Below are 19,865 nucleotides of genomic sequence, written 5' to 3'. Positions count from 1 at the left end.
GTGAGGCTGAGCAAGGGTGTGCTCTCCCAGTGGCTCCCCTAGTCCAGAGGCCCCTGCGGGTCTGATCTTTGCAGGGCTCTGGGATGGGGTTTCCGTGGAAACAGTAGATAGTCCAGGTGAGCAGAGTCCAGCTAGAGAGGCCTACGCCGCGTCCACGAGGGAATGGCATCAGCAGAGTGCCAGCCCCCAAGGAGGCTATGGATGCCCCCGGGAAGGTGCCGGGTGAGGAAGTCTGCTCTGATGTGGCCTCACTTGGGGACCGGGCTCCCCAGATGCCCATGCGAGAAAGCTGGGGGTTCCCAGTCTGGGGGTGCAGGATGGGCCAGACACTGCCCTGCAAGGCTTACCCCCCTGCCCCCGCACCCTCACACCCTTCTTCCTCTCTCAGCCTGACCCAGGGCCAGGGAGCCCCCAGCAGACTGGCCCTCCTTGGTGCCTGGCAGAGCTTCTGTGGAGGAGGAGTTGGCTGTAGTGGTCAGGAGAGACAGCCTTTGGGCTTGGAGGCCATTGGTGGTCATAGGTGAACCCAGCTCTGGTGGAATCTCCTGGTTGGTTCCACACAAAATTGTGCAGGAAGCTCTGGGACCCGAAGACCGTTTTGATCTTAGGGGTCAGAAGTTCTCACGATAGCATTGGCATCACAGGCCAGACCCGGCATTATTCTCTGCAAGGGACAAGACCCAGTGTTAATGTCTGCAAGGAGCCGCTTGGCTACTGGGCTGAGCTTCCTTGCAGGGCCTGGAAGATGACCAAGAAGCGCAGAGCAGAACGCCCACCAGCCACTGCTGGGAGGGCCCCAGGGAGCAGGTGCACAGCAGAGCGCCACCTCAGCCACTCCCTGGGCTCGAAGAGGCTCCCTCGGTGTCGATGGCAGCTGTTAACAAGTAGTGGTGGTGCTGTTGAGGCACAGTAGAGGCAGGAAGGGAGGATGGCGGACAGGCGGGTGCTGTGGGCCCGAGCAGGCGGCCTAGAGGCAGGAAGGAAGGATGGCGGACAGGCGGGTGCTGTGGGCCTGAGCAGGCGGCCTAGAGGCAGGAAGGAAGGATGGCGGACAGGCGGGTGCTGTGGGCCCGAGCAGGCGGCCTAGAGGCAGGAAGGAAGGATGGCGGACAGGCGGGTGCTGTGGGCCCGAGCAGGCGGCCTAGAGGCAGGAAGGAAGGATGGCGGACAGGCGGGTGCTGTGGGCCCGAGCAGGCGGCCTAGGCGCAGGAGAAGGGTGTGCCCGAGAGAGGATGATTATCCCAAATGCCGGGAGTGGACGAGGCCGATGAGTGGCTGTGAGGTAGGGGTGTGAGGTGGTTGCCTGGCTTGCTCTGCCAACCCCAGAAACCCGGCAGCCTGGGCCTGGCACCCAGATGCACATGGAGTGAGCTCCCGCATGACATGTCCCCATCATGGGGCTACTTGTGTCTCCCAGCCTTGGGAACAAGCTGGCACAGAACACTGTGGCTGCATTCACAGTTCAGGCCCTTCTTCTTTGGGTTTCATGGAGAAACAGACTTAAAAAGCACGTGTTCCTAATGGGTAGGCCGCAGTCTGGGAGGAGCGTTCACTTCTCTCTAGAGTGTGGCTTTGCCTGTTCCTGAGCACCCTGCCACCCTGTTGCTGACCAGGGTGGCTGAGGTCCTCTGCTCTAGCAGGGTTGACTGTCCCTCTGCAGCCAACACCAGGTGCCGGCCCGTGCCTCTACTGGTCAAAAAGCGCTGGCCCTCGGGGGCTTCCTGGTTCTCCCTGGACCCTGGTTCTGTCCCTCTCCAGCACTTGCCCCCGCCCCGGCATGCATTCCATAGTTCATTTTCTAGGCATGGGGCACGTTGTTAAAATACAGCGTGGCTTTTTTCTTTTAAACAAAGGCAGCTACACTTTGCCTTGTCTGTTTAAGGCTAAGCCAGCAACCTTCTTGGCACTCGGGAACGATCGCTTCCTGAGTTTCTGCTTATCGACTGCCTCGCCTGACACATGGCCTGGGCACCAGAGAAGCTAAAACAGGTGCCCAAGCTGAGTCCCTTTGCCCTCTAACCTCCTCCCTCTGCCTCATTTGGAATTGGGGTTCTGGGCCTGGGCCTGGGCCAGAGGGCAGACCCTGGCCCAGGCAAGGCTAAAGGCTCTGTGGAAGGGCAGTGTCCTGATGTCGTCGGGCGTGCTGTGCGAGGCACTGTCAGCCAGCTGAAGGGAGAAGCGGTCACAGCACCTGCAGCTATGGAAGGTGATGTCCAAACATCTAATAGGAACCTTGATGCCAAGTCTCCAAGACCAAAGGCAAGAAGAGTCGGACCAGACTTAGGATCCAAGAAACCGAGCATGAGCTCGACTCACTGCACGTGAGGGTGGAATCGCACCATCCCATGAAGACGCTGGGGGAGAGGTCTTGGATGTGCCGCCCTGATACAGCCCAGGAGCGCCAGCAGCTTGGGGGCCGCCATAGGCCCCAAGGGCTCTTCACTCCCATGGGTCCAGCTGGCGATGAAACTTCCCAGGGAAGTAGTGAAGGACAGCCGAGGTCCTTAACTGAAAAAGCGTGACAAACGGGAACACTGGGCTTTTCCCTCGGGCTCTCCCTTAGGTCTGCAGTGCTCTGGGTGACTGGCGACTCAGTGAGGCGGGTGGCCGTGTGGTTCTTGAAAAGAGCAAGTGTGGTTAGGGCCTGGATTGTGGACGCCCTGTGGACCGCTGACCCATGGCCTGGCTTGGGGCCTCACAGGGAGTGAGTTGAGTGCACGCAGGGGAGGGCCCACTGTTCAACAGTGTGTATCCTCACGGCCGTGCTGGAATGCCACAGGAGGAGAGTCCCTGTCTGTGCAGTGTGCTTGCACTGCAGAGGACGGGAAGTTGCACATTCCGTCTTCGCATCTACCCTGCTTTTCCACGTCACCTCCGTCCCCCTTGTCAGTGAGCTTGGCTCAGGCACTGCATGCCTGATCTGTGCCTCTGGGAATCCTGTGACCTGATGGTCCTAGATCCGAAAGCATGGGTAATGTCTCAGGTGCTCGTGCACTCCTGAGCTTCAGAAGGCACTGGTCCACCCACGGTGCAGAGACTGGGAAGTAGAACTGGCCAGCCATGGGCATACACAGGGTCACCAGAGGCCCTGGGGCAGAGGGTCTTCTTCTCCAGCTCTTCCAGGACAGGGCTGGCTCCCGATCTGCTCCTGGGCCAGAGGTGGACCTGTCTGCAGGGTGGCAAGGACAGGGAGACACCAGCCTGGCCCATGGCAGTCCCCACCCCCACACCCGAGACCACGCTGCTGTCTCGAGGCGATGCTACTTCTTTCTCCTGGCCTCTGGGTTGTACAGGTAAAGCTTGGAAGAAGCTGTAGGGGAGGAAAATGGCTCTCAGCAGGCCACTGTGGGGTGAATGAAAACTTGTTAGGTTTTCCATGCAGCAGCAGCCAGCCTGGCACACACTGCCATGCCCAGCTGTGTGGAGGGAAGCACACAGCCCTGCGCCCGTGTGGAAGGACTGCGCACCCGTCAAGGCAGTCCAAGGCTCCGGACAGGTGGGAAAGCAGCCTTCTGAATCACCCCGTTTGGAAACGAATTACAGATTGGATTCTCTGACCAGGTGCATTTGAGCCTGGTTGACTCTTCCTGTAATTCATGGAGAAGTGGCTCTCGCCTCCGCCTTTGCTGCTGGAAGGCAAGGGGCCAGGCCTTGGCTTCGTTTTCTAGGTTGTATAGGGCAGCGGATGACGGCCCCTAGGCCTGGATCCACGGCTTCACTTGGAGACCCCTGCTTCGGTGCGCGTCTCGTGAACGTGTGTTCTGCTCACAGGTACCTTTGTGTGTAGTGCGGTTACTGGAACATACTAAAGCAGCCTGTGATCTTTGCAAAGAGTGCAGACAATTACAAAACACATCTCCCAGCAGGGGTGACTCTCAGAGCTGCAAAGAGCAGGAATCTTTATTTGGTTCACTTTAGGTCTGCAGCAACCAGTTGGTATTAAAAAAATCGGAAAAGTCAGATGTACAAAAAGAAGTCACATCCCTTTAGAAAGCAACATGATCAGAACGGTGTGACCTCCGCTCTCCCTCCCTCTCTGTGCCCCCAGACCAGACTGCCAGAAGGAATGGGGAGTGACGTAACGGAAAACAGTAAAACTGAACTTAACTGGAACATGCTCTCATCTTTAGTTTATTTCTGGTTAAAAATATAGCAATCCAGTGCAGTGTAGTAAAGAGGTCTGCTCGAAAGGCGGCAGAGAAACAGCTCAACAGAAGCAAAGCAAGGCAGAGTCCAGAAGGCGGGCTGTGGCCCCAAGACGGCCGGACGGGGAGCCCCTGCAGCGCCTCCCCAGGCACAGGGCCCCATGTGTGGCCGTGCCCGGACCCCTCAGGCACATCCATGCACATGAGAGCCAAGGCCATAGGGCACTCGGACATCCTGGCAAACCTTGTTCCTTTGTGTGGGTGATGGAGTGACCCTGGCGGGGAAGGCAGAAACATAAGGAACCTGCTTTGGACCGAAACAAGTTATATTGTACATTTTTGGGGAGGTGTTGGATATGCTACAGTTTCTCAGGAAGTCTCAAGCCACTGCGTGGAACCACATTCCTGTCCTGGGACCAGGCCCGCTCTGGTGTAGCACTGAGGCATCTGGAAGGAATATGCATATCTGTTGGGGAAGTTGAGGCAGGCACAGTACAAAGATGTGAAAACCCGTGGAGGTCAGTAACCGTGGGAGAAGGCGTCCTGGAGGGCCCTCACTGCTGGGGACACGGAAGCCCATGCGTCCACCCTGCACGCCAAGTGCGCACAGCCAGAACCCTGGCATGAGGCCGACTCCAGGGCACAGCCCCTTGGCTTCCGGTATCGCAGTGGGCCTGGCTTCCCTGGGGTCTGGTGGGGGAATGGCCGAATGGGGCCCACAGCGAATGGGCAGCAGAAGAAAAGGGCTTTGCTTTAAAACTCGGTGTGGGGAGTCGGCTTCTCATGGAAGGCCGGGGGCAGTGCCGAGAAGAGGGAAGGGCCTGCATCCGTGTCTCGGGGAGGAGGCAGCCGGTCCCTCCCCCTCCTCGTGGTGCAGCACAGATCTCAGAGAAAGGCCAGGCCACTGCCCACAGTGGTGGGCCACCCTGCCCCACACCTCCCACCCGTACTTGTCACCCATCTGTTCTAGACAGAGGAAGCATCGAATCCACACACTCGTCGACGGGAGCCAGCTGCTCAGGGGGCTGCCCTCCATCCACACCCAGCTTGGGTGTGGATGTGACCACGAGGATGACGTCCTTAGTTACCACAGATGTGCTGGGATCCTTCTCTTTCCACATGGAGCAGGAGGGGCTGCGTGCTGGCCTGCTCCTGCCGTGCCACACAGCAGAGTGTTATACAAGCAAAGAATTTTGGCTAAAATCCAAAAGACATTACCCAGAAAAAAAGGCAAACTGTGAGTGATACCCAGTCATGTGGTTCTTCTGTGAGAGGACTTGGAAGTCGCTGGGCTGTCCGAGTTGCGGTCTTTCCCTGCTTGTGGTTTTGCTTTTGATGTCCCCTTTTCCTATGTCTGCTACCGTGACAATCTCCTCAGATGAAAAAGTTAATAAACAGAATGGCGACTCCGATGTTGAGTAAGATCACCATGACCACCAGGATGGGAGCTGAGCCCTAGAAGAGAGCGAGGGGAAGAGGTGAGTGATACCTGCGGGGACCTCTGCCGGGACCACCACACCTCCCCCCACTTCTCTTCACCAAACTAGCAGCCCCAGGAGGGGAAAGCCTAAGTGATGGTTGGACCCCAGAGGTCCGCCAGACCCAAGCCCCTCAATCCAGACTGGGAAGAGAAGCCCCTCCTGCCTGTAAGCCTGAGGTTGCTGGTCTTGGAATTCCCTGGTAGCCCTGAGACCTGAGCACCAGCTCTTCCCGGGCGGGGCCCCCTTAGAGAGAACCACCCAGGCCTGCCTGTAAGCCAGCATCTCGGTGCTGGCTGCATTTGTGCCAGTCAGCAGGTTTCTCCTGCTCTGTGGAAGTGAGACCTCGGGCATTGTGATCAGAATCTCAGAAGTGCCCTCACGGCTGCCACAGCCAGTGTCACGTGTGTCCCAGCAGAGTGGCCCTGGAGTTCAGAGGTCTCCGACAGGCCCGTAAGGACACCTTCCTCACCTCCCCTCCTGTCAACTGGCTCTGGACGCCCGTGTCCAATTGCAAGCTGCCTCTGACTTGGACCACGGTCCCGCAGTGCTTTTGCTCACGAGTCCTCAGCCTCTGCAAGAGCCCCAAGCGCCAGGCTACCCCTTTGGCAGCATAGCCTGGGCATTCAGCCTGAGCTGCCAGCTGCCGTGTGCTTGCCGGGGCCAGGTAAGACACGCAGCTCCCACCGGAGCCTGTTCCTAGGGTGCCCTTCTGCAGGGATTCTTGCAGCCTACTCTCCTGTGCTGCTCACACGAGGCAGGGGTGAAGGACAGCAGGGCCCCTTGGGGATGGAGGTTGGGAAAGCCTGCTGGAAGCTCCTGTCCCCTGGAAGGGCAGGCATGGGGGGCCACCCTGCAGATACAGGGAACAGCACCTCCTAGAAGGTGGCCCCTGCCCAGGAATGGTGGGGGGCACCCCCTTTAGCCTTGCCCAGGGTCTGCTTCCAGAGGACACTTGTGCTGCCCCCGCCGCCCCATCACCAAGCTCTGCCTCTCACAGCATCCTGGAAGGAGCTGTGTGGGCACCTGCATGAGGTAGGAGGCTGCTCAGAGCTCGCTTCTACCCAACACACTGAGCCCCCCACTTCCTAGCACAGAGAGGTCCAGTTGTTGTACGCCACAGACAGACCAGGTCTCCTGAAGGTCGCGGGACGCACATTCCACAGCGCTTGCTGCTCTCCCTGCTCCCCGTTACCAGAGTGGTTTTTGACAGACTCCTTTAAGCCCCCAAGTCTGGCCCTGATGGGTTGGCTGTTGCAGACTGAGTAGAGCCTGTGGCCTCAGGCAAGGCCTGTTCCAGCCTGCAGCAAGGAGCCAGTGAGGGGAGCCTGAACAGTCCCCCTTCCCCCCCACCCCACAGCAGGAAGCACCTGCTGTCCTGGGAGCCCCCAGCTGATGGCTTCTAAGAGTGGGAGAGTTAATCAGACTGCCTGTGACCCAGCAGTTCACGCCCAGGCATAGATCTAAGCGGGCAAACTCAAGACTCACTCAAAACCTTCCACATGCCCACAGCAGTGGGGTCCAGAACAGCCCCGAAGTGGAAGCAAAGCCAGCTGTCTGTCGGCGGATGAACACAGAGGCAGCACACCACGGTCTAGGCAACCGCAGATGCGACTCAGCCAGAGGAAGGGGGCAGGAGTGATGCATGCTGCGAGGGAAGCCAGGCACCAGGACCCACCAGGCCGAAAGCAGAGCAGGGGCTGCCAGGAGCGGAGGAGGGGACAGGGTGACTGCGCTCTGAGGTTTCAGGTGATGGAACTGATTTAGATAGCAGAATACACTACAACCACTGACTTGCACATGCTCTGGGCAGGTGGACTGAATAGTCCATGAATTCTCTCAGTGAAGCTACCCAGAAACAGCAGATACCCACACTGAGGTCAGCTCTCCATGGCCACACCGTCAGAGCAGTGCCTGACACTGGCTTCAGGGGAGGGATGGGTCCCAGTGGGAGAAATCTCTCCTGGGAAATCAGCCTGTGGTTCGAAGCTTGGATGCCATGTCCCATGGGCAAGAAGCAGCCTCCTGCTCTACCATTTGGCCAAAGGACCCTTTTGCCTCCTGGGTCTGCCATTTGCTCAGGGGAGACAATGCAGAGGTGTGCCCCATAAGCGTCCTCAGAGGACGAGGTCCTGCCCAGGGGGTACAGCAGCCACAGTAGTACCAGGCTCACCCCCTCCACAACCTCCCAGCCCAGCAGGTGCCTGAGGTACAGATGGAAGTGGAGGTGTGGTAGCAGCAAGGGCCTCCACTCAGCCAGAGAAAGCATCCTGTGCATGGGCCGTGCCCCTCATGACGCAGTGTCGCAGCTGACGACAGCCCTGAGCCCAGCACCCAGGCTCGTCTCCCCTGGGGGCCTGCTTGAGTAGGGGGCCTGAAACAGCCATGACCTTGCCCCTTCGCAGCCCCGGGGTGGACACCCTGCCTTGAGCAGGCTGCCACCCCTCTTCTGGTTCAGTCCTGCCCATACCTGGGTGCCCACCTCTCCTCCCTGTGGTCTCCAGGAGCTGCCCACCACATGCCTTGGGCTGCACTGCTCATTGTGGCCCTGTCTGTGGCCTGGCTAGGCTTTGGCCACTCCATGCATTGGCATGGTTTCCTCAGGAGGTCCATGCCAGCACACCGCTCAGCACGGTGGTGGTGATGATGGGTGTGAGTGCTTGTCTCTGTCTGGCTCTGGCTGGCGGTTTTGCATTTGGACTTCAGGACAAGCTGCCAGTGAGTATCTCTCATCATTACTGTGAAAGCAACCCGTCAGGACGTTATCCTCAGGCCTCCCATACCCTCCCCGCTGGGCTCCACACTGCACCTGGTAGGGACTCCCCGGCTGCCTGCCCTCCCCCTCTATAGTCTACATCGTGGCCATCATCACCCAGGCCCACGTGTCTCCTCTCACACTGGGAACTGGACCCTGCATGTCCTGGGGACACTGGCTTATTTTTTGACACAGTCTTCTGTTTCCCAGGCTGGAGTGCAATGGCACCATCTCAGCTTGCTGCAACCTCCGCCTCCCAGGTTCAAGAGATTCTCGTGCCCCAGCCTCCTGAGTAGCTTGGATTACAGGTGCGTGCCACCACACCCAGCTAATTTTTTAGTAGAGACGGGGTTTCACCATGCTGGCCAGGCTGGTCTCGAACTCACCACAACCTTAGATGATCTGCCTGCCTTGGCCTCCCAAAGTGTTGGGATTACATGCTTAAGACACTGTTCTCAGCCAAGAAACTTAAAAAAAAGTTTGCTCAACCAACAAGCTGAGCTACAGACAGTGACTGCCCCAACACCTGTCCCCTGATAGGGACGCTTGCTGGCACAGGCCCCTCCTTCTTCCCAGACAGAGCCTGGGATAGTGCTTAGCAGTGACCGTGCCTCTCCACCCCATCTCCCTTAGACCTGGCAGAAGACACAGCCCCCAAGGTGTGAGAGGAGAGAGGGGCGAAGGGAAACCTTTCTGCACCAGGGCGGCCACCTCCAAGGAGCTCAGCTGGAACACGATGCTACAGCTGATGGGACCCCCAAGTAAGCCCCAGCTGGAGAATGGGCAGGACACTCGGCATGCAGCACCCTGGCTGTCCCATAGCTAACTTACACCCCCGAGGCCAGCGTGGCACTTGTCCCCAGCTCACGCATTGACCCCAGGGAGGTTCATTTAAAAGCACCCGCAAGTGCCAGTGCATTAAGCAGGCTAAAAATAGAACCTGTCCCTACACCTCCCACCCTGCCCATCACTTGGCTGTTCCTAAAATAACCATGTGCACAAGTCTCTAGCTGCGGTGGGGAAAATCAAGTTGCAAGTGTGAGTTGGTATTTTGGTCCCAGCAGGAGCACAGGGGGCTGTTCTCTGTGGACATTTGGAGGAGGGGAGGCATGTTAGGAACCGGTCAGCAAGACAGACATGGAGAGTGGTTTCCAGGAGAGGCAGAAATGGACCTTTCAATAGGTCGACCCCTACCTGTGCCCCCTCCCCGACCATCCTATGCAGACAGCTCCCGATGTCCTCACACCCAGGGGCCAGACAGCTGCCTGTGGCACTTGTGTTCAGCACCCAGAACCAAGGCACCAAGCACTGCCTGGGCTGCACGGGCAGGTGGAGCCCTGGTGGGTGAGGGCCTGGCCATGCGCTGACCCTACATAGCCACCATATGTAGCTGCAGAATGGGATTCCTAGGGTGAGGGTCCCTTCAAGGGGATCCCCAGCCCCACACACCAAGTCTAGCCCAAGGGGCTGCTGTTCTTCCCTCCAAGCCCCCTGCCCTGGAGGACTGAATGGGTGGTGGGCGAGGCTCAGGGAATCAAACACACAGGGCACCTCACGTAGGAGCTGGCTCCAAGCCCAATGCCACAGGTGAGATAAAACGTGACTGGCAGTTTCCCCCATCCCCAGCTGTTTCTAAGCCTCTGAGTTCCTGTCCAGGACACAGAACACTCAAGGCCCAAGGCTACTGCCCAGGGGCCAGACTCTCCTGAGCAGCTGGAGCTGAGGAAGTTGCGGGGAGCGCAGGGGTCTCACGCTGTCTGGAAGTCAGGAGGTTCATGTGCTTTCTAGAGAACAGCCTGGGGCAGTCCCCTCAAGGAGAGGGGGTGACACCTGCACCTACATGGCTTGCCTAGGGGGAGGGTGCCAGCCTCACAGGTAAACCAACCTCAGGGCCACCCCTCCCAGCTGTACGCCCACCCCGCCCCACCTCTGCAGAAGAACAGAGGAGCAGCGCCCTTGCTGGAAACGCCAGATCAGTGGAGCGGTTGTTGCCTCCCCTGGGGTCAGCCTGGTGGCGGTCCACTCACCGTACTGGACTTGAGCTCATCCCCGTTCTCCTCGTCAGACTCGAGCGCGACAGGCAAGGATTTCTGGGGCGGGGAGAAGGTCAGGTCCCAGCGCAGCAGCCGAGGCTCGGCCCCACTGCCCAGCCGCAGGCTCGCCAGTTTCTGCACCGCGGGTTCTGCGGAGGAGGCCGGCCTGAAGTTCTCCTTGTTCTGGGCCTTGGACCGCAGTCTCTGCACCCCAAAGCCCCGGTCATCAGGGCGGTGGTCGTCCCCTGAGCCCCGGCAGGCCCCGCCCTTGCTGTAGCGTCTTTTCTGGGGGTGTGCCTCCTGCGCCTCCATCCTCAGCAGGGGCTTCATCTCCATCCTGTAGTTGCTCAGCTTCTCCTCCTGCAGCTCCAGCAGCCTGGCGCCCCCAGGGCTGTGGTTGCTGGCCCGGTGGTGGGAAGTCCACGCGAATACGGGGGGCGACTCCGTCCGCCGCTCCCGCGGCTTGGGGTTCCCAGGCTGCTTGCGGCCCAAGCCTCGGGCACGGAGGTCGTCCACACGCAGGGCACTGCTTCGGATGCCCCTGGAGCCCCCGGCCTGCTCCTCGCCCCAGCTGCTTCGGGCGCAGTCCCGGCCCTCCAGGAGCATCTGGATGTCCCCACCCCGCTCCTCGTCCACTGACACCTGCCGTGAGAAGTGGGCGACCTTGTTCCTGGTGGCAGGTGCGGGCGGCGGGGTGGCTGCAGGGCTGGCAGGGAAGCTCTGCAGGGGGCTGTCATCGGGGGTCAGGTCAGAGGGGGTGGTGCCTTTGCGGTACAGCTCGGGGCTCTCCTGCTGCAGGGGCGTCCCGGTCGACAGCACCTCAATGTCGTCGCAGGAGGTCTGACGCTTCGGCCTCTGGTACTCCAGCCCTGTTGGGGGACAAGACAACAGTGGGCGGGGTCACCCTGCATGTTCAGCAAGGCTGCGTCGCCTGTGAGGATGAGGTTTCCCCTTGCCAGGGCACCAGGTAGAACCTTGGGGCAGCAAATGCTTCCCACTCATTGAAACACTACAGGGAAGTAGGGGGGACTGGGGACCGTGGCTCCCAAAGCCCTTTGGGGTCTCCCCACCCCACAGACACTTAGAGGAAGACAGGCTGGCCCCAGACCACAAGAGGAGGAGCAGGCAGCAGCTCCCAGACTACAAGGGAGACTTATGGCGTGGAAATCGCCCAAGGACAATGGGGTGTGAACTGGGGTCCCACCGACTCTGATTTGCCTGTCCTGAAGGTGAGAGGAAACCCCTTGCCCTAACTGACGACCTGCCTAGGGAGGCCGAGCTGTCAGCAAGGCCGCTGACACCGCTACATGCCTGGAACTGTGTCTTAGGGTGCTGGAACAGCTGGTACCAGGGCCAGTGTGAGAGCCTAGGAGCCCAGTTCGCTCCCCCTGCACCCCACCCAGCTGTGTGAGGCTGCTGAGGCCTCGAGTCTTGGGGCTGGGCTCCCCTTCTCTACAGGGGATCAAGAAGCCCTGGTCTCCAAAGAGCCGCAGGGGGCTCTTGGGAACGGGAGGCTACCACAGGACCTAGGGGACAGCTCTGCAGCCAGCAGTGTCCCTGTTGTCTGCTAGTGGCTCAGTCCCTGGCAGCCCTGACCCTGCAGCCTGGACGGGGAGGGGCAGCATCATAGGACCAGCCCCGAGAACTCTCTGGAGCTCTGGGACTCCCCTACAGGAGGTGGGAACCAAGAACAATACTAGGTTCTCGTTTCCTGCCAAGACAGTGAAGCAGGAGCCACACTGGACTTCATTCTATTCAGAGAAACTTAAGAATGAGGTGTTTCTTACCCTTCAGGGAACAGTTACACGTTCATCTCAAGTAGGGTCCTAGAGTCAACGCAGATCAGCTGGACCCCCACCCCCACAGTGCCTGTGCCAAGCTGGTTGAGACTCACCGTTTTCCCGGTGCTGGAAGGAAGGGGAGAACTCTTTGGCAGTGATCCTGGCGATCCGCGCCTCCTCCTGGGCTTTCTGGGCTGCTGTGAGGGCTGCCTCGGCCTTTGCCCGAGAGTGGGAGGTCCTGGGGGAGCCAGGGAGGAATGTGAGGGGGGCAGGAAACACAGGTGACAGGGTGTGTGGTGGAGGTCCTACGCCAACCCGCCCCCCAACAACAGGCTTGGCTCAGACCTTGTTCATTCATTAAAATCACTGGGACATGCTTGAAAACATCTCTGGGCAGAGGGTGGTGCCTCATGCCTATAATCCTAGCACTTTGAGGGGCCAAGGCGGGACAATCCCTTGAGTTCAGTGGTTCACGACCAGCCTGGGCAACATGGTGAAAACCCATCTGTACCAAAATTACAAAATTAGCTGTGTGTGCTTCTGTAGTCCCAGCTACTTGGGAGACTGAGGCAGGAAGATTGGTTGAACCCAGGAGATTTAGGCTGCAGTGAGCCGAGAACACATCACTGCACTCCAGCCTGGGTAATAAGAGTGAGACTGTCTCGAAAAGATTTCTGATTTCATTATCAACAGCCACTGGCACATGCACAGAAAGTCCAAGCCTGGACGACACCCCCTCCCCCACTGCAGGGCAGACACGGTGACAGGCCGCTGTGTGTCTGGGCTTCCTGCTGTTGCCCCAGTGCCAGCTGGTGGGCACTTTCCTCACCCAGCTGAAGGATGATGCCGACACCCATGTGTGCCACGGAGGCACCAGTGTTCCCATCAGTGGCTGGGCACGCCGCCCCTCTGTCCTCTCCCTGGCCTCTGTAAACCAAGGGCCTAGATAGATGCCCCAAAGACAGACCATGGGGCTCTGTGCATCACAGTGGCCTGGGTGTTCTATTTCTTCCTACCAGGTGTGCTGGATCCAGGGAGACCTGCGGGTGGCCGTGGCAAACTGAGGCGCAATGCCAGTCCCCCTTCCGAGCAGACTCCCTGGGAGGCCTCCTGCTCACGGTTCCCAAGTTACTCAGTTCAGGCTGGAGCAAAGCACCACAGCTCCGGCAGCTCGTGAACAGCAGACATTACTTTTTCTCCCTGTTCTGTCTGCAGAAGATCCACTTTCTGAGTCCTGGACAGCACCTTCCTGCTGTGTCACACTGGGGCCTCATGGCCTCCCAGCACCATCGCCCTGGAGGTGAGGATTAACACACACCCGGCAGGGCACAGACACCTTCCACGAAGCCTGAGCCTTCCATCTCTGCCACACCTGTCACTCCACGTGCACGGGCTAACCCTGGGAAGCACACACTGCTGAGACGGCTTCCTCCTTTCAAAATTCCACTGCGCTAACCAGGAACAATTTTAATAGAAGAAAATACATCTATGATATTTACATACAGAGAGTAATAAAAACCACAGCCAAGAATGTGTGTCCAGGAAATGAGGCAAGCTGCTGAGAATGCCCCACACCAGGGTTCCAAGAGCCAGGGAGTGTACCCCGCATCTTGTGGGTGGTCTGCGCATCCCCTGAAACTGTACTCAAAAGTTTTCTGCACGATCTCCCCACATGTAGAGGGTCCATGGCTTTCCTCAGATTCCAGGAGGATTTGCGATGCCCGGAACACGGCTGGCCCTGGGCTCAGAAGCTGAGGTCAGCCACGCACCAGCTCCCAGGACTGCACACTCCCAGCTCCTGCCTGAGAATCGCCCAGGACTGGAAGGAAAGCAGGCTCCAAGCTCCCTGGAAGCCAAGGCAAGTAGGAAAATGCCTGCCCCAGGGCACTTTCCAGAATGATCCTGACTCGTGTGACGGGTGGTACTTTGTGAATGTCTCTCACATTCTGGGAAGCTCCTGGAGAAGACGGGGTCTTGCACCTCCCAGGCGGTTCAGACCTGGACCACAGAGCCCCCACCACACAGCACACAGCACCCAATGGGAAACTCACCAGAGGGGCCGCTATTTGGTTCCCACATCTGCTTAGTAAAACCACCACCACCATTAACTCACCACCATCATACGTGTATTTACATATATACGTTCAAAGACGCAGTGCCAGCAGTAAAATATAACAAACCCAGACAAGCGCATCTCCCAGAGAAGGAAGCTCCCAACGCACTGCAGAGGCTCACTATAAATGACACCAGGCCTCGGGTGCCATTGACGCCTGTGGCTCCCACCTGTGGAGGGTTTCAGAGCTCACACGGGGCCCCCACACCTGCACCGTGGCTCTGTAGCACCCCCATCTGCTTGCCCATGACCCTGCCTTTCTTGCAACCTGCCCCAGGGAACACATGGTGATGGTTCTGGCCATGCCTGGCCCTAGGCATGAGGCTCCCATGACCCGCTCCGTGACCCAGAGGCAGGCAGTGAGAAGAGGCCTGGTTCCTGGGCCACTGCTGACCGTGGGCTGGCCAGGCCAGACGCCGGGGCTCCTCCCACCTGGGAGCAGACTGCAGGATTTACCCGGCCACCTCTGCTGCAGACGGTACAGGGGACAGAGCCACAGCTGTACATGGAGGAGTGGGTGGGGCCTGCAGTGACCCCCGAATTCCACCCTCAGCACCTGCAGTGGATTAAATGGTGTCCCCCAAAATGTTCATTCCTCCTAGACCTGAGAATATGACTATCTGGAAATAGGGTATTTGCAGGATGAGATAAAACCCAGATGGCCTGACCCAGCCCTGGAGTGTCTGATTCCCCAGGTCTGCATGGGGCCTGGGAATCCGCATTTTAATCTCCCAGGTGAGGTAGTGGCCTCCACTGGTGCAGGGACCTCGCTTGGAGGACCACCCAAGGGGCAAACTCCAGAGTTCTCAACCCATACCTCGACCCCCCTTGCACCTGCTGCACGGCCACTCTGCTAGCAGCCCACTTCACAACCCCACAGTCCCCCCCCATGTCCACTTGCCCACTCCCCAGGGGAACTGGCCCAGCCGCAAGCTCACGGCACACAGCCCTCCTCCTCGACTCCTGCCCTGCCAGCACCGCACCCACTGCGCCCCAGCTCTCCCTGCCTGCTGGAAGAGGGGCCACAAGAACCCACAGCCCTCAACCCCACAGTGGGGGGCTAGCCCAGCCCAAGTCAAAACGGGGTTTTCCCCACCACTGATGGCTCCTTGTTCCCCTCACTCAGGGGCAGCTCCCTGGCTCAGGTCCACAGGAAGATGCGAGTCCCAGACCTCCATTTCAGGTCCTCACAGCCCCTGTGCTCCCAACTGCTACCTGTGCTGATGACCCAGGGGCCAGAGCAGGCCTGGGGCTTCTTGGACGCCTCCCATTCACCCTGCCTTTATCTGAAGCTGCTGAGTACGGACTGTGTTCATTGCTGCCCCAGAGGCCCTGGTGAGCACAGAAGCATGATGAGAAGATAGGGTGCAGTGGGGGCTGCAGGGAGCCAAGAGCTGACCAAGACATTTTCAAGGGAGGACTGTGCTGGGTGGACAAGGGGGCCAGGCGGGGCTTCTGTCCTAGAGAACCGCCCCCAGACTGGGGAGAGCTGGAGGAGCAGGTGAGCAGGGCAGCTGGCTGACCACTACTGCAGTCACAAGAGCTTCCTGGAAGAGAGGGCATCTAAGCTGAGCTGGCAGGGGAGCCAAGAGGTCAGGAGGCAGCTCCTGATGAGGCCTGGAGTGACTGCTCACCTCTCACTGGCCCTCACCCACTCCCCTTGAGCTAGAAAGCCTCTTTCCTGGGGTCAGGGGTCTTTCACACATCTCATGTGAGAGCTGGTACTGGGTGATGGCCCTTAGCTTTCCAGAGGGCCCATTCCACACATGTGACAGCCCTAAGACAGGCGCAGCAGTGAGCATCACTCCTCATGGGCAAATGAGGAAACAAAGGCATGAAGACTCCACCTCAGCCACACAGGTGGTTCCGAACCCCATGGGGATCTCACAGCTACAGAATGGTGGCTCTGGCCCTGCCCACTTCCCTGTCTCTGGGTTCCCAGGGGTCAGCTCGACGCAGCCTGGACCTTCCCTTCCAAGAACTGACCTGAGCCTCCAAGCTTGCCCCAGGGCTGGGGGCAGTATTTGCCCTGACAACCAGACTCCCTCTTCTTACCAAGCAATAGACGCTGGCTGGCCAGAGCCCAGAAGAGACTAAACACCCACCCCCGGATCACTGGAGCACCTGAAATCTCCGTGGGCCCTTCCTGATTCAGATGCAGCCAGATGGGTCCCAGGCGGGTTCTGGGCCACCCTCCGCTACAGGGATTCCAGATGCATCTCAGAAAGCCTGCGTCCCTGATAGATTCTTTCTCACCCTGACGACACAGGCAGTCACAGGTGACATTTCTCCTGGGGCCTGGTGAGAGGCAGATGCAGCCCGGTGCAGCATCAGGCCCCTCTTGCCTGGGTAGCAGGTGCCAGCCTGGTGAGACTCGCTCTGTCTGGGTGGTGAGGGCGTGAGTCTCCTGCAGCGGCTGCACATGACCACAGGTGAGAGGTTTCTCCTCACAGTTCTGGAGGTTCCACCAGTATCAGCAGGGCCGTGCTCCCTCCAGAGGCTCAGGGGAGGCTCCTTCCTGCCTCTCCCAGCTTCTAGGGGCTCTTGACGTGGCTTGTGGCCACCTCACGCCTGCCTCTGCCTGTCGCCATGCCGCCTCCTCCCTTGTGTCTGGGTCTCGCCTTTTCCCTTGTCAGAACACCCAGGTAATCCAAGATGGCCTCATCCCGCGCTCCTTAACTCAGTTCCATCTGAAGACCCACAGCAGCCTCTCCCCGCCCAGCCCTGCTATCCTCCCCTCTTCCAGGTTCATCTCCGGCAGGCAGCCATGCAGCAGGGAAGCATGGATCTGGAGAGCAGACTCTGGGAGGTCAGGAGGACCCCAGCAGGGGTGAGTGGGTGCGGACAGCCCCTGGTGGCCATTTCTGTGGAGACTGGGCCTAGAGGAGGGTGCTCTGCTGAGTCCTGAAGAGTCCGAAGGGCCACCTAACTGGGAGGACCGTGGCCGTGGGAGACTCTGTGGAGGCCACTGCCTCATCCAAGAGACAACAGTCTAGGGTGTTTCAAGGTGAAATGTAAAAGCCAGGGGGCTTTCGGGCACCATTTCAGGAAACTCCAACCTCCTGCAGCCAGGGTCGGAGGGAGGCCAGGACCCAGAAGGCTGCACTCAGCAGGGCAGCATCCCGTGCCGAGGCCAGAGCCAGAAAGAACAGGACTGGAGACGCAGGGTAAAGGAACCCGGGCAGACAGAGCTGAGGGCCTGACCTTCCCTCCAGGTCCTGCAGAGGTGACCTTTGCCCTCTTGACAGAGACCAAGCAGCCCTTCCTGCTGGAAGACCCCTACGGTGACCTCTAACATGAGACTTGCCTCCCAGGATCTCCCTGGCTCCCCTCATGGGACCAAACCAACCACAAGGGCAGGTCCCCACACTCTCCAGGGAGGTGCTGGGCTGACTCTGGTTGGGCTCCCAGCAGGATTTGGCCAACAGGGTCCGGGAGGGAGCTCAGGATCCATCCCCAGGCTGCCAGATCCAGGGACAAGAAACCGGGAGAGGGTCAACATGAACGCTCTCCTAAGACTGGACTTTAACACCTGGGCCAGAACTCCGAGGGTCGTGGACACCTATGGTCTGCCAGGGCGGCTCTCGGAAGCTTTGTGGGGGCAGGGGATCGGGGACGGCCGGAGTAGATGCTGTGGCCCCAGGGTGCACAGCTGGATCAAGGTCCTATATATGGCTGGCACCGCCGGGGGGCACAGGTGAAGGCACAGAACTGTCACAGGGATGCCTGTCTGTGGCACTTCCACTGCTGGGCCCTCCTCTGCTATTGAAGGTGGCGTGCCAAAGCTACACAGAACCTCAGGGTCGCCAGTACAGGACCTCTGGCCTGTGGGGTCCTCAATGCTCATGAAAGGCTGGTTTCATGGAACTGGCTGGCCATGAATGCCTCTGGCCCTTTCTGCTCCTGAGAAACTCTCTTTTCAGGCAGTCTGTCCTTTCCACCTAGCTCAGTCCCCTCTCCATGAGGACACCTCTCCCTCAAGCCTCCGGGTGCCCCGAATTGAGGCGGGCTGCTGCAAGCTCCCGAAGCCCAGTGTGCCCCAGTGCACACACTCTGCGGGTCTCCTGGCTGTGAACAGCGGCCTCGGGGGAGCCCGAATCCTCAGGGCGGAGCCCATCACTGCACTTCCCTTGGAGAGAAGCTGGCGGAAAACAGCCAGAGCTCAGAAAGAAGCAAATGCAGCCCGATTCCACTTTGTGCAAACGCCTGCCCTCAGGCAGCTGCTGGTGCCCTCACCCTCTTAATGCATTATTAACGCCTGCAGCCCAGACTAACGTGTCTCAATAATTATCAGTACACGGGATGTGGTGGATCAGAACTCAGCCTCCGCGTCCCAGAAGAGCCCTCATCCACCCGGTCCTCAGTGAGGAGGCTGACAGCAGACAGCTCAGCGTTTAGCTTTAGGGCATCACACTTACTGCTCTTCCTTGGGTGGGTACTGAGTGTCACATGGCTGCAGGAGACACCCCCACAGCCCCTCCGCAGAGCCCTGGTGGACAGCCTGGCTGTGCTCTGGCCCTCTGCATCCATTTGCAATGTGACCCACCTCCCAGCTCCGTGAGTGTGGGAAGTAGAAAAGTTCCTCTTTCAGGTTTCCTTGTTAGAGTAAATCGTAAGTGTGCTGATAACTTCGTGAAGCCCCACCTTATATAGCTGTCGAACACGCCATGCTTAGCTCATAGTACGTTCCATGTCCTTGTACATTAACCAAGATATCTGTGCTGGACGTGCTCACAGGCATGCCCCAGCTCCCAGCCTGTGCCCCTTACCTGTTTAAATAAGTTTTCAGCTGTCAGCTGATCAGGTTTTAGTTTGGACTGTGAGGTCTGGCTCCAACCAGCAAAGATCAGACAGCAGTTAGGACAGCCTCACATGTGTAAGGGAGAAGTGTGTCTGTCTGCCTTTGCTCCTTGTACTGACGGCCTGATGGCCCGCAAGGGTCCCCTTTCTGCAGTCCAGGAAGCAAAACCTGCTTGCTGAGAGATCCTTCGTCTCAGAGCTGATTTTTCTTTGTGGCACTAGCATCTGTTTCCAACAAGGAGGAACATAAGACCCCCATTTTGCCGGTGAGAAAACTCAAGGCCAGACTTGAGCTACTTGCCTGGGGCCCTGGGGAAGTGGCATCAAGAGTCCAGACCACACTGGACAGGTGAGGGGCCACACCCACGTCTACATCCTCTACAAAGTCTGGCCTTGAGTTTTCTTGCACTGAGCCTCCAGCTCTTGGGGCAGAGGCCACCAGCGTCTCCCAGAGAGGCCTTTTATGTAATGGACAGAGGGTCCGCAGGCACATGCCACTGTGCCAGGCTAGTATTTGCATTTTTTTGTACAGAGGGGATCTCGCTATGTTGCCCAGGCTGGTCTCAATGAACCCTCCCACTTCAGCCTCCCAAAGTGCTGGGTTTATAAGTGTGAGCCACTGCATCCAACCTTACATTTTTAAAGGGAAGTGACATCATTGAGGAGAAACAGGCTCTACCCAGGGACCCTCTTGAGGCTTCTCGGGGGTCTCAGAAGGTCCTCCAGACTCAGACTCCCCCTCCCATTCCACACTCCCCCC

At 58.8% G+C, this 19,865-nt stretch overlaps 3 protein-coding genes and 1 pseudogene across 42 annotated transcripts in view; 3 read left to right on the top strand and 1 right to left on the bottom strand.

Moving 5' to 3' along the window:
- The window catches only part of KLHDC4 (kelch domain containing 4), a 121,887-nt gene extending 116,332 nt beyond the window's left edge, over positions 1-5,555 (top strand). For both annotated transcript variants that reach the window (XM_078357926.1, XM_078357921.1), the window contains one exon: positions 2,229-5,555. The gene's annotated coding sequence lies outside the window, so the exon portion shown is untranslated. The remainder of the gene's footprint in view (positions 1-2,228) is intronic.
- On the top strand, positions 88-1,064 carry LOC144580556 (uncharacterized; annotated as a pseudogene).
- Positions 4,104-19,865, bottom strand: part of JPH3 (junctophilin 3) — a 101,181-nt gene continuing 85,419 nt past the window's right edge. The window contains exons 3-5 of one of the 2 annotated variants that reach the window (XM_002761244.7): positions 12,306-12,430; positions 10,406-11,280; positions 4,104-5,600 (exon numbers count right to left, since the gene is read on the bottom strand). In XM_002761244.7, coding sequence (XP_002761290.2) covers positions 5,520-5,600; positions 10,406-11,280; positions 12,306-12,430 — 1,081 coding nt within the window. In that variant the 3' untranslated portion in view covers positions 4,104-5,519. Of the gene's footprint in view, positions 5,601-10,405; positions 11,281-12,305; positions 12,431-19,865 lie in introns of those variants that run through there. The other variant, XM_035281903.3, reaches the window with a different exon arrangement.
- On the top strand, positions 5,404-18,930 carry LOC103789555 (uncharacterized). 38 transcript variants are annotated; one of them, XR_013530268.1, is made up of 13 exons: positions 5,404-5,623; positions 6,042-6,290; positions 7,136-7,372; positions 8,589-8,686; positions 9,012-9,139; positions 13,408-13,492; positions 13,871-14,050; positions 14,583-14,783; positions 15,432-15,640; positions 16,365-16,737; positions 16,837-16,950; positions 17,052-17,135; positions 17,374-18,930. XR_013530268.1 is itself a non-coding variant. In XM_078357933.1 (11 exons), exons 4-11 carry the CDS (start codon positions 8,267-8,269, stop codon positions 16,400-16,402), a joined length of 1,131 nt encoding a protein of 376 aa, XP_078214059.1. In that variant the 5' UTR covers positions 5,404-5,623; positions 6,042-6,290; positions 7,136-7,372; positions 8,128-8,266; the 3' UTR covers positions 16,403-18,568. The 38 variants fall into 38 exon arrangements, 15 of the variants coding, with proteins under 15 accessions (XP_078214059.1, XP_078214060.1, XP_078214062.1 ...); XR_013530263.1 differs by having other exon boundaries at positions 16,248-16,737; positions 17,521-18,930; XR_013530264.1 differs by having other exon boundaries at positions 16,248-16,737; positions 17,554-18,187.

The sequence above is a fragment of the Callithrix jacchus genome, chromosome 20, assembly GCF_049354715.1.
Source record: "Callithrix jacchus isolate 240 chromosome 20, calJac240_pri, whole genome shotgun sequence".
NCBI classification, from domain to species: domain Eukaryota; kingdom Metazoa; phylum Chordata; class Mammalia; order Primates; family Cebidae; genus Callithrix; species Callithrix jacchus.
This window is presented reverse-complemented; position numbering and strand designations above follow the sequence as displayed.

What these genes read in the sequence shown, in the direction of transcription:
- LOC103789555 (XM_078357929.1), top strand. Translation starts at nt 7,232, where the DNA reads ATGCGACTCAGCCAGAGGAAGGGGGCAGGAGTGATGCATGCTGCGAGG. An exon ending in CCAGCACCATCGCCCTGGAG is followed by an intron (nt 13,493 to 13,870) that starts GTGAGGATTAAC and finishes CCCCACATGTAG; the next exon opens with AGGGTCCATGGCTTTCCTCA. An exon ending in CAAGCTCCCTGGAAGCCAAG is followed by an intron (nt 14,051 to 14,582) that starts GCAAGTAGGAAA and finishes AACCTGCCCCAG; the next exon opens with GGAACACATGGTGATGGTTC.